The sequence below is a fragment of the Aythya marila genome (genome assembly GCF_965140915.1).
Source record: "Aythya marila genome assembly, chromosome: 5".
NCBI lineage: Eukaryota > Metazoa > Chordata > Aves > Anseriformes > Anatidae > Aythya > Aythya marila.
The window spans coordinates 11,164,506-11,181,507 of record NC_139046.1 but is presented as its reverse complement, the minus strand read 5'-3'; the positions used below and the strand labels follow the sequence as shown (position 1 = coordinate 11,181,507).

The 17,002-nt window shown below is 37.3% G+C and overlaps 1 protein-coding gene across 4 annotated transcripts in view; it reads left to right on the top strand.

Moving 5' to 3' along the window:
• Nucleotides 1-17,002, top strand: part of TECPR2 (tectonin beta-propeller repeat containing 2) — a 43,581-nt gene that overhangs the window by 13,915 nt on the left and 12,664 nt on the right. For all 4 annotated transcript variants that reach the window (XM_082760978.1, XM_082760977.1, XM_082760975.1 and 1 more), the window contains 7 exons: nt 1,775-1,948; nt 4,143-4,323; nt 5,802-5,943; nt 7,265-7,505; nt 8,416-8,505; nt 9,329-9,562; nt 13,135-13,283. In XM_082760978.1, the coding sequence (XP_082617104.1) occupies nt 1,775-1,948; nt 4,143-4,323; nt 5,802-5,943; nt 7,265-7,505; nt 8,416-8,505; nt 9,329-9,562; nt 13,135-13,283 (1,211 nt within the window). The remainder of the gene's footprint in view (nt 1-1,774; nt 1,949-4,142; nt 4,324-5,801; nt 5,944-7,264; nt 7,506-8,415; nt 8,506-9,328; nt 9,563-13,134; nt 13,284-17,002) is intronic.

Below are 17,002 nucleotides of genomic sequence, written 5' to 3'. Positions count from 1 at the left end.
GTTATTTGAATAGATGGAGGAAAAAAAAAAAAAGTCATACCATGTGACTGCATCTTCAGTACATCTGGATATCATATTATTTTAGGTGGCTGTCTTCTAACAAGTTCACATTGCACTTTGTCAAGTTTACTGCAGCTTACTGATTGAAGTGAACCACAGGAGTAGTTCAGTGATAGGTGAAGATGAATCAAGAAGCGCTTATCTTGGTTTTTGATACAAAACTGCTTATGATTCCCAAACTTACTTACTTATTTTTTGCAAACATAGAATTCTTTTTGCTTTTGCCTTTTTTTTTTGTTGAGTTTTAAAAAAAAATAAAACACCTTGGTCTGTTTCTTTATGAGTTTATTCTGGGTTGTGGGTTGTTTGTTGTTTTTTGTTTGTTTTTTTTTTTTTGGAGTGAGGGTTATGTTGGATAAATGGGTTTGGGGGATGAACTTGCTTCACTTTTTGTCCATTCAGATTGCTTCAGGACTGTTGTGAAAACAGAAGTGTCTAAACTTAGTCTCTGGCTCTGCCTCTACTTTTCTTCCACTCTCATCTCTAAAAATGCATTACTCTTTGCTTCTCGCTGTGTAGGGGAAGATTTTCGGTCTGGTCTAAGAAGAAGGGTTTTACTTGATCTGTAGCTGAGCTTTGTGATGGGCAAAAATACAAGAGTAGTTGTATTAGGTCAGATTAGAGGTTCATCCACTGAGTATCTTGTCTTTAACAGTGGTCAAAAGCAGATGCCTGCAGGAAAGTGAGCTAACGCATCTGACAGTTGCCCTCAGGAATTTCAGACTGCAATTGTTGATGGCTCAATGATTTCTCTGCATTTATTTTCTCCTTAGTTCCAGGAACTTACCCAATTTTTCCTTGAGCCCATGTAGATTGCTAGAATTCAGAGTTTTGAAATTGTGTATGTTTACACAAGAGCATATTAACCACAAAGGTCAAAAGGAAATGAAATGCTACTTTGAGGAATTATTCAAAGGCAGTTGATATGATGATATGTTTCCCTGGTATGAACCAGCACAGTTCCTAATCAGCAGTTAAATTTGGAATTCCATATGGTTTTCTTTTTCTGAGCTATCTTTGCTAATTGGAGTCGGGGAAAAAGTTCTGAAGGTGGAGAAGTGTTTGAGTTTTGTCTGCTTGTGACATGCTGAGCAGTGAACAGATGATAGAAGTGCCCAGTGGTGTGTGGAACAGCGTACCTGTTCAGCTGTTTGTCATTCATAACTGGTCCACCAAAGTTAGCATTTAGAATATTAATACTGCTAGTATTTGTAAAAGGTGAAAGTACTAAGATATCCTCTCTTCCTTTATATACTCTTTAAAAAATCATTAAGTATGATGTTTGTGAAAGGATTTGTCACAGGTACTGTAAATGAGTGTAAGTGTACTAAGGATAAACCAAACTAATATGGAGGTGAGCTGTGAACTGCAGTCTCTTAACAGTGGGCTCATTTCACCCTTATGTGAACTTATTTTGTTAGCTTTCAATGTATAACTAAGGAGAAGCGATTTATTTGCATTTAAACACTTAAAAATCACACGTACTCTAAATGGTAAATGCATTTCAGAAATTCCTATGGAAGTTGGCCAGTTCTGTTCTTGCCTTTAAAAAAAATCTAAGTTTTTAGACTGTGCATTTTTGTTTAATGGTACAGGTTTACCTTATTTTCCCCTCACATTCATTTAGGTGTAGGTAGGACAAGACAGTTATAGTAATTGCTTAGAGGTAGTATGTTCTTTCCTAAGTTCTTAATGATTTTCTTAATTAACGCAGGGGCACTTCTCTGGAAGATTGAACAGAAGACTAACAAAGCATTTGCTTGTGGAAAAGTAACTATAAAAGGAAAACGACACTGGTATGAGGCTTTACCTCAGGCTGTATTTGTAGCCTTAAGTGATGACACTGCCTGGATCATCAGAACAAATGGAGACTTGTATTTGCAAACAGGTACTTAAATTGCAATCTCTTTCAGTTATTGCGAGCTAAAGTATGAGCATTCAAGTCTATTGAGTGATCACAATTAGATTTAAAATTTTATATGAAGCCAAAGCATAGGAAAACGTTTTTATATCGAGAAATGTTTGTAAACAGTCTAGAGATATTATATTAAATTGGGATGATGAAGAAGCCAGTTCATGGTCACTTTAAAAAAATAAAAAGTGGTGTACATTCAGTATAGAGTATTTATGACATGGGAAGAACATGGGATGGATGCAGATAAATGTAAAAAGGATTGCAGAAACTATTGAAATAATACGCTTGCAGTGAAAATGGCACGGTGTGCTAAGACAATATAGCCTTGAGTGTTTTTTTTTTTTGCTTGAAAGATTTTAACTTAAGAAGGAACTGGAAAGGAAAGGAGATAGTATGTGGCTGTTCAGAAGAAATTCAGGTATAGGAAGCAGTGTAAAAGAAAGCAAAAGCTATTTGTTTTGAAAAGAATTGATTTGTTGGAGGTAAAATTTACCACTTGACAGTGAAAGGAAGGTAATATATGGAAGACACAAATGGATTCTGAAGTATAGGCAAGTGGTATGTATTTTATTTGACAGAGAGAAAGCAAAGCCAATGGAGGAATGGAGGAATCAGCAGTCTCTACAGCTGCTTTGTCACTGGATATGAATGAGGCAAGGACCAGAGAAAGGGATATTGCAGTGGCAACTTTGAAATGATGGCCTTAGCTTTATCTGCTTCAGTGAATAGAAGAGGATGCATTTGAAAGTGTTAATGTGGGGAGTGTTGGCTAGAAGCAAGCAGCTAGAGAGAAGCCGATTTCTAGGATGTAGCACTAGTTTATGGAGCTAAGAGAGAAGAGTATCAAAAACCCTTGGGCATGCTGGCTTTGCACGGAGAGCTGAGTTGATAAGGAGAAATTACAAATAACATGATGAAGAAATTACTGTGCAAGTAGGAGGAAAATAGGGATAAGGGATAACAGAAAAAAAAAAAAACAACAACATTCAAACAGGAAAATATTTCAGAGTGGCTATAAAAATTCTTATTTATCTTCCATTTAATTTTGATACTCTGATTTCTCTTGTAGAGTTACTTGCTCTAGTGTCACATAAAAATTATTCATGATGAAGCTGTTTGAGTAGATAGCATTGTTTCAAAAGCATTTTGCTCTTAAATTATTTTCTTTGAATAAGTTTAGTAGTTACAGAGAAATCAAGGCCACATGTATATTGCCAACAAGCATGGCTAGTGGTGATAGAGAGTGAACTTGATGCCAGTCACATAGGGCTCCGTAGAGGTTTGAATCAATATTTTTTTTTCTTTCCTGTGATAGATTGGTTTGATTGCATCAGCTTGTATTCTGCTGTTCTTAGGCTTCTAAATTTGTTGTTGATGCCAAAAATAAATTCTCAGTATGTCTTGTTGATGTGAGGCAACCAGTGATGGTTATCTCTTCTGCATCTCTTCATTCCCTGCACCACCACCCTGTCTAACGAGTGTTCTCAAAGATTTGAAAACTGAGCAGTTGTCAGTCTAGAATATCATACAGATGAGTTTGTTCAGGCTTGCTTAGAAGCACAAGAAGATTAAACAAAAGCTCTGCCTCCTAAGGTGTTTCACATGCAAGTGTGTAAATCAATCTTCAGTGTAACTGTGAAGGAGAGGTGTTCCTCCAGATTATGTATATAAACATATGTCACCTACCAGAGCCTCCCACCTCCTTGCAGTACTCCTTGCTGTGGCATGCTCTTTTGTAATTGCTCAACTGCCTCTATTCAGACCAGGTTCTTTCTCCCTGGCATGTTCTGGGCAAAGATTCTTGCATTATTTTCTTTAATGCTTCTGCAAAGTCTAATACGTTTTTGTAAATGGAGATTCCCAATATTGTCACTAGAGGGAGAAAAGGAACAGAAATGACAGCACAGGACTTGGGGGCTCTGCAAGATGTTGAAGGATAATGCAGTGCTTTATGTCTTAGCATATAAATTCAACTGTATTAGAGGACATGATTAATAGTTCATGGAAAGAACAGTTTATTAAGAAAATAGTGATCAAATGAGAAGTGTTGGCATATCAGAGAGATCTCCCCCTCTGCCCCCCTTTTTTTTTCTTTGGGTAGCTCTTTTCCTTTAGTTGCAAAAAGCCAAACATTTTTTTAAAAAATCCTCCTTTTTCTGATTTCTAGGCCTGAGTGTGGATCGCCCTTGTGCCAGAGCAGTAAAGGTTGATTGCCCTTATCCACTGTCGCAGGTTACCTCCAGAAATAACGTTGTATGGGCATTGAGTGAGCAACGGGCCCTGCTATACCGGGAGGGAGTACGCAGCTTTTGTCCTGAAGGAGAGCAGTGGAAGAGCGATATCGTCAGGTAATGGCAGTGTAACAGGACAGCATCGTAACTGGAACGAAACTCATTGTTTTCAGTGCTGGAACTCCTTGATATTTGAAGATTTATTACATGAACTTCTTCTGGAGTGCGTGTGTGTGTATGTGCTTATAGATATTACATATGATTTCCTTTAGTCTTTGTCCAGACATACCCAGAGTAACTGGTGTTTTTTCTGTCTGATGAATGACTGTTATGTAGTGAAAGAAATTGCTGTGAACAGAAGTGATAATGCAGTTAAAAGCAAGTTTAAGAAAGTGAGAACAGTGCTTAAAAGACCTTTAATAATGTATATTAATATGACTTTTGATTAAATACTATTTCTTTAATCTCAGCTGTAACGGCCTTAAAGGGTTCTCCACATATTTGAGCGATTTTTTTTCCTGAGACTAAATCCCAGCATTTTTGTGGTCATTTGCACACAGCTGAATAATATTTTTATACTTTCCAGTCACATATTTTTATAGATATTCTGTATAATTGCTATTTAGCTTTGTAGTTGGTCCTGTTCTTGCAGTAGGTAGTTTGTGATAAATTTAAAAGCAGTAAGTGTTTACTGCTGGCTTTGAGAATCTGGAAGATATAGTCTCCTGTGACATCAGCCCAAAGTGAGTATAGGAAGAAACTCCAGTCATACAGAACTGTAGTCATATGATTTTTATTTTCTGCTGAATATCCTGTTGTGAAGCTCCAGCTTGTATTACCTCCCAGTCTGGTATTTGGCTTTTGAAAAGACTTGGGAAATGTACAGTGTATTGTTCAAATCTGAAATTTGCATGTCATTTAGTCAGTTTGTTTAATGAAAATATTTGTTTGACCTACGCCTTAGGTATGCTTAATGTTCTTGGGCTTTGTATTAAAGTTGCAGAAAGCAATCCATATTTGTTTTTAAGTTCTCAAGAAAAGTTCTCTGAAAGAAATAGCATTGTTGCCTTGTTTTTAAATACCTGATTAGATCATCTGATCCTATTGGCTTTCTGAGTTTAAAAATGATTTACTTACACAGGAAGCATATAGTCAGACTCAACATTCATCTTTGCCGTGAAGTTAAGTTCAGTTTTCTATTTATGGTGCCTGAGCTGCTAATATTGTTCTCAGAATAGGGCAAGAAAATTGAAGGAAATGTACTTATGAAACTGATGTACAAAAAACTTCTATTTGTTTCTTATTTACTGGCCAAATTAGTTTTTATTTATATTGTTATGTTTGTGAGTTTCAAATCTTGAATGATTTTGAAGGCCTTGTGATGTTGTGTTTTTGTTTTTTTTTTTTTTGAATGGTTTTTACTTATGCAAGCTAATAAGATTTAAATTACTAATAACTGTGAAAATTTGAAATCAGGTGTGTTTTTGAGTTTGAACAGTTTGAACTGCTGTTGGCATTGTGACAACTTCCTTAAAATGCCATAAGCTTAAATTTGAAGTAAGGCTTTTTAATTTTTTACTTGTTTACATTTCCAGTGAAATGCAAGCTTTGGAACCTGTGTGCATAACCCTTGGAGATCAACAGACATTATGGGCTTTGGATATCCATGGAAATCTGTGGTTCAGAACTGGTATAGTTTCAAAGAAACCACAAGGAGATGACAACCATTGGTGGCAAGTAGGCACTTTTTTATTTTGCTTTCAGTTTAGTCTGACACCCAGGGTTTATTATTTGCATTGTTTTCCCATGAGATTCTAAGCATAAAATCCAGTGAATTGTGTGATATGTTACAGTACTCTTCAGTCAGTGTATTAAAACTTCAGGGTGGCTGTGGTTGAAATCCCTTTTCATGTCTGCTGTAGAAAAGGGGAAAACAAACACCCTATGGTCACCCAAAGCAGCAGCACAGCAGTTTTCAAGAATACAGGAAATGCTCTACCAGATTGTATCAATGGTGCATGTAGCTTGATATCTTAACAGCTGGCAGTAGGACATGCTGTTTAGTCAGAGCATTCAAGCCTGGCTGCTGAATACAGTCTCTCCTCCTCTTCTTCCAGCACTCGTCCGTAGCTAAATGAAATAAATAACTGATGACCTTCCAAAAAATGCTTTAATTACCCCATTTTTCATCAATTGAAGTTTCTTCAAACTACGTGGGTCTGCTTGCTGCAATCACAGATTTTATGGGTAGAAACAGCTCAGTTACTGCAAGTACTTTCTGGCGTTGATTTAAAACTCCTTTTTTCTACAGCTTTACTTGTTTTTCCCCAGAAACATGAGTTGTGGAAGAGGGGTACACAGCAAATTTGTTTACATATTTACCTAATTAATTTCATTAATTTCATTTATTAATTTCATTATTTACATGCATATTTAATCTTTTATGCATATTTTTTTTTTTTTTTTCTTGGAGATAAGCATCCTGAGTAGCTTGGCTTTTATTTTTAGGTTACAGGCAAACTTCTCTTCTTCCTTTCTAGGAGTATCCCAGACCATTGTCAGCCTAGCTGTTTATGGTAGAACTGAGGCAATTGGTCATTCAGACCTCCTCCTGCCAGGTTTTCACTATGTGATTTAAATTGCTACTCTATGCAAATTTCTCTGTTCCTTTTGGGAAACTGTAAATATACCTTTCAGTTTGCAGGGTTTGTGTCTTTAGGGGGAGGGAAGAGGTGTTCAGTAATCCCTAAACGAAGGGCTTCCTTAAAATGCATAATTTAAAGTAGATTGCTGGGTAGGATTGTGTTGTGAGTTGGTGTTTAATAACCAGAATCCATATTATCAAGACTCCCATTTCATCAGAAGTAATTATAATAATTAGTAATTATTTTTCCCTTCCTACACTTAGAAGGTTTCTAAACTCATGATAGATATCCTGTACATAAAGTGTGTGCATGCATACACACACAAAAAAAGCCTTTGATGGAAGATTCTGTGGTTCCCCCCAAGCTTAGCTAACCATCAAGAAAAATTTTTCTCCTCTTCTCTTCTCCTTCAGGTAAGCATCACCGATTATGTAGTGTTTGACCAGTGCAGCTTGTTCCAGACGATAATCCAGGCAACTCACACAGTGGCAACAGCAGCTCAGGCACCTGTAGAGAAGGTTGCTGACAAACTTCGAATGGCATTTTGGTCACAGCAGCTTCAGTGTCAACCCAGCCTCCTTGGAGTTAATGGCAGTGGAGTCTGGATCTCTTCAGGCAAAAATGAGTTCCATGTAGCGAAGGGAAACTTAATAGGTTGGTGTGCTTTTGCATCTAATGTTTTTAAGTTCAGAAATAAATAATATATAATATAGTATAAATATATAAAATAACATGTAATTATATATAGTATACAAAATATATTATTATATAATTATAAATATGTAAAACAATACATATTTATATATTATAAATAATATCTAATAAATAGGAATAATATAGTAAATAGGAAAAAGTAGCTATCTACAGTTTGGTCACCATGAGAATTATCCATGGTGAATCAGGGGACCTTTAATGAACCAACTTTATGTTTAAAAACTAGATTAAATGATTCTTTGGCAGTTGGTCTGGATATTTTCGCTTCTGAAGGGAAATGTTTTTAATGAAAAATTCATTGTCCACAAATAAACAAGTGTGCAAGTTACGCCTTTTAGTACCTATGTTTGTCTTTTCTCTGGGATCAGAAGGCAATTTTATGCTATAGTACCTGTTATTTCTAGCACAGTGGAGTCTGGTTCATGATCAGTGTTACTATGCAGAGCAATAATGTTATGGTGTTACAGTGATAATACGAATTGCTTTATTTATGTTTCTAGGTGTGTTTTCCAAAACAGAACTTTAATTTAGTTCTCTTCTTTGATCAGATAAACACAAAGAGTAGGCATATAATATTGTCTGTTTAAACTCATCACCCATTTGGTCTCCTGTTGAAGACCATTAATCTTTTCCTTTCTTATCTTCTGCATTCCCCGTTCTTTATGTGTGCATCCGTGTGTGTGTGTGCACACAGAAATGTTATGTGTCAGGAGGTTTTCTTCCCCAAGAACAGATACTAAAAGATTTGTGTAAAAAATAAATAAATAAATAAAATAAAATCTGTCTCGATATTTGAATTCTAACAGAAAATTAACTTTCATACTGATGATGCTCTGTTCTTTCCTTTCAGGCACTTACTGGAATAATATTGTGCCTCGTGGTACTGCTTCTGCCACAAAATGGATTTTCGTGTTGGCTTCTGCAGCTTCATCTAAAGAAGGTTAGTGAATCAGCAGTGCAAACATATAATTACTGACTTTAAATATAGTAGAACTGATGGTGTAAGTAATTAAATACCCTGAGTTACTTCAGGTTTTGGGTGCCTTTTGTGTATGCAGGGATCTAAAACATTTGAGAAGTAAGGTGGAAACATCAGTAAAACTAGTAGAGATAAAAAGTCATATCATTCACTCTGTTACCTCTGGTTTGGAGGGACATCCAACAGAGAAATGGATAGTCCTTTAGGAGCAGTAACTTCCTAACTTGCCGCAGCATGAATTGCCAGAGTTTAATATGAAGTCCTGGAACGTGCTTTGCTGGAATGCCTATACTGACCAATTACTTCTCCGGTCAGTGCAGTTAACTGCAGCAGAATCACACATTTTATTGGTAGAACTGTAACCACACTGAAGAATTCTACTGTTAGATAATGCAAGTGCTAACTATTGTAACTAAGTATGCCAGTTTTATTGGCAAAAATGTGTGATAAAGAACTGGGAAGAGGAGATATGCTGTTTCTCTGAGGCAATTATCAAGGAAACAGAAGAGCAAAAGAATAAGGGGGAACAGTGAACTATTAGGTATGACTTCTCCCTCTTAGTTTCTTCAAATGAAATCATTCGCTACTTACCTGATATAGGGAGGCTGGGTTGGGGCAGTACTTAAGTGCCTAAATAAGCACTTAGGATGCTTATTTTTACTTGAAAATCTTAATCTAAGATCTTAGTTTTGTCTTCAAATGTACTGATTGTTTTCAGAGGAAGCGTTAGCTTTCTCAGAGTGGATTAGCAATGATTTTAATAACAGAAATGTCCTTGCTATAGGAAGCTTCTTGTGGCTGTGCCAAAGCAACAAGGATCTGTTTTGTGTCAGTGATCAGAATCCTCAGTTTCGTCCTTCTACGGTGCAGCTGCCACCGGAGGTTGAAATGGTGCACTATTCTGCCTGCCAGGATGCCATCTGGGGTTTGGATAGTCTTGGGCAGATATTTATCAGAACACTTTCATCCAGCTGTCCAACAGGGATGCATTGGACAAAATTGGATCTCTCCCAACTAGGTATGACATTTTTATTGAGTAGACTATCTGTTAACTCGTAGCAGACAGTCTGTATTTTCATTCAGAAGTGTCTTTGGTTTACTGATCTGAAGTATAACATTTATTGGAGCAAACAGTACCTTATAATTATGGGCATTGCAGCAGAGGACTGTAAAACACGTGCACTTACTGCTTTCAGGCAATGTTTCACTTATCCTTTTGCCGGAGACAGCATGTTCACTGTTTGCAAGATGCTTTATATGCATTTGTGCTTCTTACAGTTTGTCAGTCTGAGACCACGCGACCTGACACAGTGCTGTGCAGATGTACCAGTAGCTTTAACTAGTCCAGTTCTTGTACTATAACTGGCATAACTGTAATCATGTGGCCCTGGGCAGTTCTATACTCAAAGCCCTGTATTTTGTGGGTAAATGTGCTCTTAATAGAGTGGCTAAAGCTTCCTTAGGATCTTGTTAAGGAAAAATTTTGCTCAGAGTTGCATCATCCGTAGGTGATACAGATGATGACACTCTAATGTTTGAATTGATAGTGATCTAATGATTCAGCATAATGTCAAGAATGTGCTGCTGTTTAACTGCCCCTTTTTGTTTGGTTAGCAATAAGACCAAGGTTGGTTGACCACATTTTGATCATTAAATATCCTCCCAGTTTGGCTCTTTTCATCAGAGATAAGGGTAATCCGGCCACTTGACAGCTTCACTAGTATTATTCCAATTGGATTTATTTCTTTAATAATCTGAATATCTGCTAGAATATTTTTTTTCTCTTAATGCTAATCTGTTTCAAGAGAAGGTTTTTTTTTTTTTTTTTTTTTTTAAAAAAAGTGCTAATTAAAAGTGCTAATTAAAAAAAGCGCTAATATAAAATTAATCTGATTTGAATTTTTTTCCATCTCTAATGGCAGTATTCGTGATTGGCCTGACAAGCAATTTTATCTTTTGTATTCTTTACATAAAACTTTTTAAAGAGTCTTTTAAAAATACTGTATTTGCCGGCTGTAAAACAGGTTTTCCAGACCCAATGAATTACTTCCAAATCACCAATCTTACCATAGTTTAAGTGCTAAGCGATGCCTTTTACTTTCACTGACCTACAGGATAGTTTTGTCTGTACTGTGCTTTTCATCTGGCTTAGTAGAGCTTGAAGTTTTCCTCCAGATACTGTTATTTTCCAGCGGTTTAGATAATAACTGTGAAACTGAAATAACAAATAGCTTCTTGCTATTGTCTGAAAATCTCAAAATGTTCTAATGGAAATGAGTGCTAGCTGACTGTATTAATTGTCTTGGTTACTTTAGCTACGCTGGGGCTCAAACATTACATTTAGCTGTTCCTTTTAGTTTCATGGCACTCTGTGTGGTGATACTGTAGAAATCTGGGGTCAGGAAATATTTCAGACACCGCACTTTACCAGTCATTGTGAGCTGATAATTAAGAATGCAGAAAATTTCCTGTTTTTTCTCCAATTAAATGCATGTGGTAGATCACTGCTGACAAGATGGTGCCTACCCACAGATGTAATATAAGAGACTTGATTTGCTCTAATGGAGCAGAAGAAATTAGAGAATTATTTCTATTGTTGAAATGTATGTCTGCCTTCACTCCTCAAACATCAAGACTGTGAATTGGAGGGGAAAAAAAAAAGAGCAAGTTGCTGTAAAATGAAATTCAGAACTCTGTGTGGAGGTGATCAAGTTGCCAGCATTTACGTTGAAATTATGAATATTATGTTGTTAGTATCTTCCTTCTTGCCTTTACACTATGTACTGAGCGTAGTATCTAGTAAATTATTTTGATTAGGGTTCCACTATCATTATCGAGGTTTCTAAACACAGTAGAGCGACCTTTAGGCTTCAACTGTAAACAGTGTCTCTGAATCACACTTCTTTCTAAGCAGTGGCTGAATGTGGTTAGCATGCCCTTCTCCTACCATAAAAACAGTGAGTGGGAGGAGGGAGAAGCCCCAAAACATTTATATAAGTGCTGCATTTTTGAATATCAAATTGTACTGCAGACGTAAATAATATCAGCTATGCCGAGTAGGTGATATGTGATTCCGTGTGCGAGAGCTGTGATGCTGCTTTGGATCGGAACATTTCAACAGCTGAGACGACATGTGACAAAGCCATCCCGGCTAGGTGTACTCTAACATGGAAGCACGAGGTTTTAAATAAAAGTTTGACTTTGCTGAATGTCAGGCCTCTCTACCTGCAATAGAGACTTGTTCTCTCCTGAAGCAGTAGAAGTTTTTGTTCATAGTTGTGCTCTGTATGCTATTTTATAATAAGAAGCGGCATGATTAAAGGGAATTTTGGGGTGAGATGAGCTAATTCAAATTCCTTCGATTCAGAAAGTTAAATAACTTTGACAAGGAGATCTGTTTACAATTTCAGGTAACTAAAAGATAACAGGGAATAACAGGACTACATACTTTTCTTTCCCCCAGCAAGCCTTACTGAATTTTGCCTTCAGCAGAAGAAAATGCTTTGAACCCCTGCTCTGGGGGATAAAATTGTACCCTCTCTTTAAGGAGCAATGTACTTTGCAGGGATTTGTTGCCAGATTCATATCACAGAAGAGAAAACTGTTACCAAGAATGGGATATCCCAAGCACTGCTGGCATGTTCAATCAGCCAGCAAGGCCTATTTTTAGAGTTTGGAGTACAACCAGAGCATTCCTGCTGTAGTATATCTGTCATGATTGAGTCTTTTTCTGTAGAACATGTTTTCCATTACTTAGTATTGTGTTGTCCCAATGCTGGGAGGAAAAAAATAATCAAATGTTACATATATTACATCACATGGCTATTCTGAAATGAATGTAAAAGAGTAAGAGTTCCAGCTGGCCATTAACTAGCAGTTCTCTATCTTTACAAACTTTTGGTAGCAAGACTCCTAAATGTGATTGGACGTGAAAAAAAATAAAATTAAAAAAAAAATCCAAAACATACTTTTTTGGGAGCTGTGTTTTCAGTGTGCTGACTTACATAGGGTTAAAATACTGCAGCACGTCTGACATAAGTGTAATAAATATGTATGCTAAATATAAAGCCATTTGAAAATCAGCTCCTTTATTTACAGATGTGACACTGGTATGTTAACACTGAGATGCATAATCCATATGCTCTTGTATTTTTCAAGTGCTGGTAGCATTAGGAGTGTTCAGTGCTGAAGGCATTACTAGGCCCAACACCATGAAAAATATAAGCATGGCCAGCTACAGTTCACATTAGGTCATGTGAAAGTTTGTCTAGGCACTGATAACATTTGTTACAGAATTCTTTCCCTGCTTGAATTCAGTTATTTTAATAGAATATTTTTAGTGTGCTTTAAAAATGGCAGTATCCTGTGACTAAAACATTTATTTTTAGATTGAAGAGAAAAATGCCTTACGTATACTACCTGTTGGTGTTATTCATTATATGCCATGATTTTTCTCTCACAAGCTTGTAATCATTTTTATGTGCCTGTGTTTAAAGGTAGCTTAATACAATCAAGTCTAAGTAAAGGTGCTCATTATTAGCTGAATGTAAAAGAAAAATGTCAGGTTGCTAATAACCTCTTTGTTGATAGGTGCCATAAAGCTGATCAGCTTGTCCTGTGGAAATCAGCATGTTTGGGCCTGTGACACCAGTGGGGGTGTTTACTTCCGTGTAGGAACCCAGCCTCTTAACCCGAGTTTGATGCTTCCTGCGTGGATAATGATTGAGCCACCCATACAGGTAAAACGCTGATTGTAATTCTTTGTAACACAGTGGTTTAGCTCTGCGCCTGTGGAAAGGAATAATTTAACATTCAGGGAAAACAATAGGACCAGATTTAAATGTGTAGTTTAAGCTTCTGTCACACGTGTTCAGTTTCATCAGGACTTATCTTCAATCATCCCAAATTCATCTCACAGATAACTTCATTTTTTTCATTATTTTTTTTTTCTCTTTTTCCATCCTTAATGAAAAACTTCTATTGTAGTAACACAGCAGCTTTATAGGCACGTAGTAGAATGCAGCCTTGAACTGTATACTGAGTACCTACTTGTACGGTAGCCAAGAGGCTAGACTGGCAAACAGCACAAAGCAGAGGGTGTGGGAAGGCTCTGCTCACATGGTGTGGTACTGAAGTGCCTCCCTCTTCCTTTATCCTCGCCCCGTGAGTCTGGGATGCTTGCCAGGGTGCTGTGCCTGGATCTAGGGACTTTCCTTATCATCCAGTGGTTAGTCAGCGTGCCGTACAATTGCAGCTCTTCTCCCTTATTCCCAGAATTGGCAAGTAAGATCTCTGTTCTACCTGCCAGTTGGGAGGAGCTGAGTGGAAAGAAACCTCCTAAAGTACACTAGGAGCATATTTTCTGGATATAGCAAATGGACAAAATATATTTCTCCAGTGTCTGGTTTCTCATTTAATCTCTCCTTAAACCTCAGTGCTGCTCTAATACTTTACACATTCCACAGTTTAACTTGCAGTTCTGTATCATGGCTCGGGACTGCTGCAAAAGAGTTGACCTCTGAGCACTGATTTCATTCTTTGCTCCCTGGCTTGAAATCAGTCGAACTGTCTGCTGATCTAGCATAGTAGTGCTGGATGTGTTTGCATACTTGATTTACGTTTTAATAATATAATGTTACAGAACTGTTTCTGAAGATTTTGAAATACATGGTACTTCTGAAGGGTCATGTTAAGAAACAAAAGTCAGTCTCTGGCAGTGGAGTTGCAATAGGTGATTTGTTTTTTACATCATTCCCTTTTACTTCTGCTTGCCTCTTAACAGCCAACTCTTAGCTCCTCCTGTGAATCTCGGGGGTGTAGCAGCAAAGAAGGCCAGGGAAACAGGGAAATGAAACGGCAGATTTGCATCTCCTCAGTTAGCTCAGCACTGGTTAAACTAGTCCTTCTGTGCTGGGAATGTGGTCAATCAGACCTGGAGAAATGGCATCTTGTTTCTGCAGAATAGCAGAACAGACTGATAAATAAGTACTAAATCACTTGAGTGATGGCTGTCACAACGAGGGGTAGATTACACTGCTCACTCTTGTGTGCTGCAGAGTGGGTCTTTCTGATGTTACCTGTAAGATACAAATTTGTCTGCTAATGGGGGGCAAGGCAGCTGGGAAGAGGAGACTTAGGATATGAATGATGATGTCTTCCATGAGGATAGTTTTCTTAAAAAGGGGAGTGAAGAGGGAATGACATATTCTAGGATGTATTCTGCTTAATTGAGTTTGCCAATAGACAGACGAATAAACTTTTGCAGTATATTCTAATGAAAATGTATCTAACCAGGAAAATAACCTGGAGGGCTTTCACTACACTATTTTGTCTGTACTGAGTGCGTTCTCTAATCCTCTACAGAAGTTGATTAAACTGCTTGATACAAAGGTGTTTACAAGAAATTGGGATTTGCTTTGGCTCGTTACTTAGCAGAGACTTCCTTACGTAGAAAGTCTTTAACTGGACAAGGTTGAATACCGTGTTATTTCCTACAGCTTACTGCGGAAGCTGGGTGATGTTGCCTTCCAAAATGATAACCTCCTGCTACCCAGAGCATTCTCTTCCTGTTATCTTGCCAACTCCCGACACTGCATATCTAATGAGTCAATATGAACAGGCAAAAATTCAAACATTGCCTGTGGAGATGAAAACTCAAGGGCTACATGCTTGTTTGGAGACAATTCCAACACTGAAACAAGTAACTAAAGTACTCGGGGAGCAACCACCCATGCTTTTCCAAAGACTGAATGCAAAATAAGAAAACATGGACTTTAAAATTACTTCCAGATACTAGCTCAGTGTTTGGATAACAAATATGACAAAGGATGGTTGAGAAGTGGACTGTTTGGTGCTTCTTAGTAGCCCCTTACTGTTATCTGTCCCTTAACTGACTTTCATGCTGCATCACTTCATGTTCACAACAACAGAAGAATTGTAAGAAGCATTTGTGAATGGTTCAGTCATCTTCTGTTTGAAGAAGGAAATCAAAATTGTCTTTCACTTGCTTTAAGCACAGAAATACTCTCAAATAATGTAATTTAAAATCAGCTATGGATGTTTCATTCCCTAGTAAATGTCAGAGCCAATATGACTTGCCATATCCCAGATCTCATGACTCATGAGCAGCTTGTGAGCAGCTACAGGTTCTGCTTTTACAGTGTCACTTCTTGTTAAAGAAGTGCTGTAATTGCACAGCATCATTGCACAGCTTCACAAAGGTATTCAGAGACAATAGTTTTGTTAGATTTTTAGAACAGACATTTAAAATAATTTTTTCATTCAGAGGGTGGTGAGGCACTGGCACAGGTTGCCCAGAGAAGCTGTGGATGCCCCATCTCTGGAGGTGTCCAAGGCCAGGCTGGATGGGGCTTTGGGCAACCTGGGCTCGTGGGAGGTGTCACTGCCCATGGCAGGGGGCTGGAGCTGGGTGATCCTTAAGGTCCCTTCCAGCACAAACCAAACAGGTAAGATCAGAGAATCTGTGATTCTCTATGGCTTTTTTCTTAATCTAGACTGAAACAGTTCTCATTTGCTACTTCTCTCTTCATAACTCCGGACTGCACTAATTCTTGATGAAAATTAGCGTTGTGTTCTCTGCCCTCCATTGTCTAAAGTGCTGGATAAAATAAAGAAGTGGTTGATAATATTGCAGTATCGTGAACAGTGTAGTCCATATGTAGGTGTCTTCTCTGCTTCACCCTTTCTATTGTATGATCTGAAAGTCAAAATTATGTAGTTAAGCCACTTCTTGGAAGCTATTTTAAGAGCATTGACAGAGCTGATCAAAACTCCTTGATGAAATGGTTTTCATCCATGAAATGGAACGTATTCTTCATTCCATCTTTAATATACAGTATAAAACTATTATTTGTTGTAGCATGCCTCAATATACATTACACTTCAATACAAAGAACGAGCAAGCAATGTAATTATTATTCATGCAGATACTACAGAGTATGTGTGTATGTATGGGTGTGGGTATGTTTATGAAATTGAATGTTTTTTCAAATTTGTAGACTGAAAAAATAATAACAAAAAAAATTAATATGTTCAGTAAGACTAATTTGGGTTGTTATTGAGTAGAAGTTAATTAAAAGTTAAAAATATTTTTCACCTGAAAAATTGCTTTAAAATTTCCCTAGAAGTCAAAGGCCTGTTTGAAAGTAATTCTTTCTCCATTTTGTCTCTGATTTTGGGCACCTATTGAAAAAAATGCAGAAGCAAAATCTGCTTTTGAGAATAGCTTGCTTCTTACAAGGACTACTTAACGTAACACTGGCCTTAAGAACCACCTAATCAGATTTGTATTAGGGGATTTATATATATTTGCTTATCTCTTAGGTAAGCAAAACTTTTGTTTAGGGAGAGCTAAAGGAAACAAGGATGAGAACAACTATTTGTAATGAGTTAGCAATCACCTATTGCTTGCAAACAATCAATCTTACTCCAAGAACAG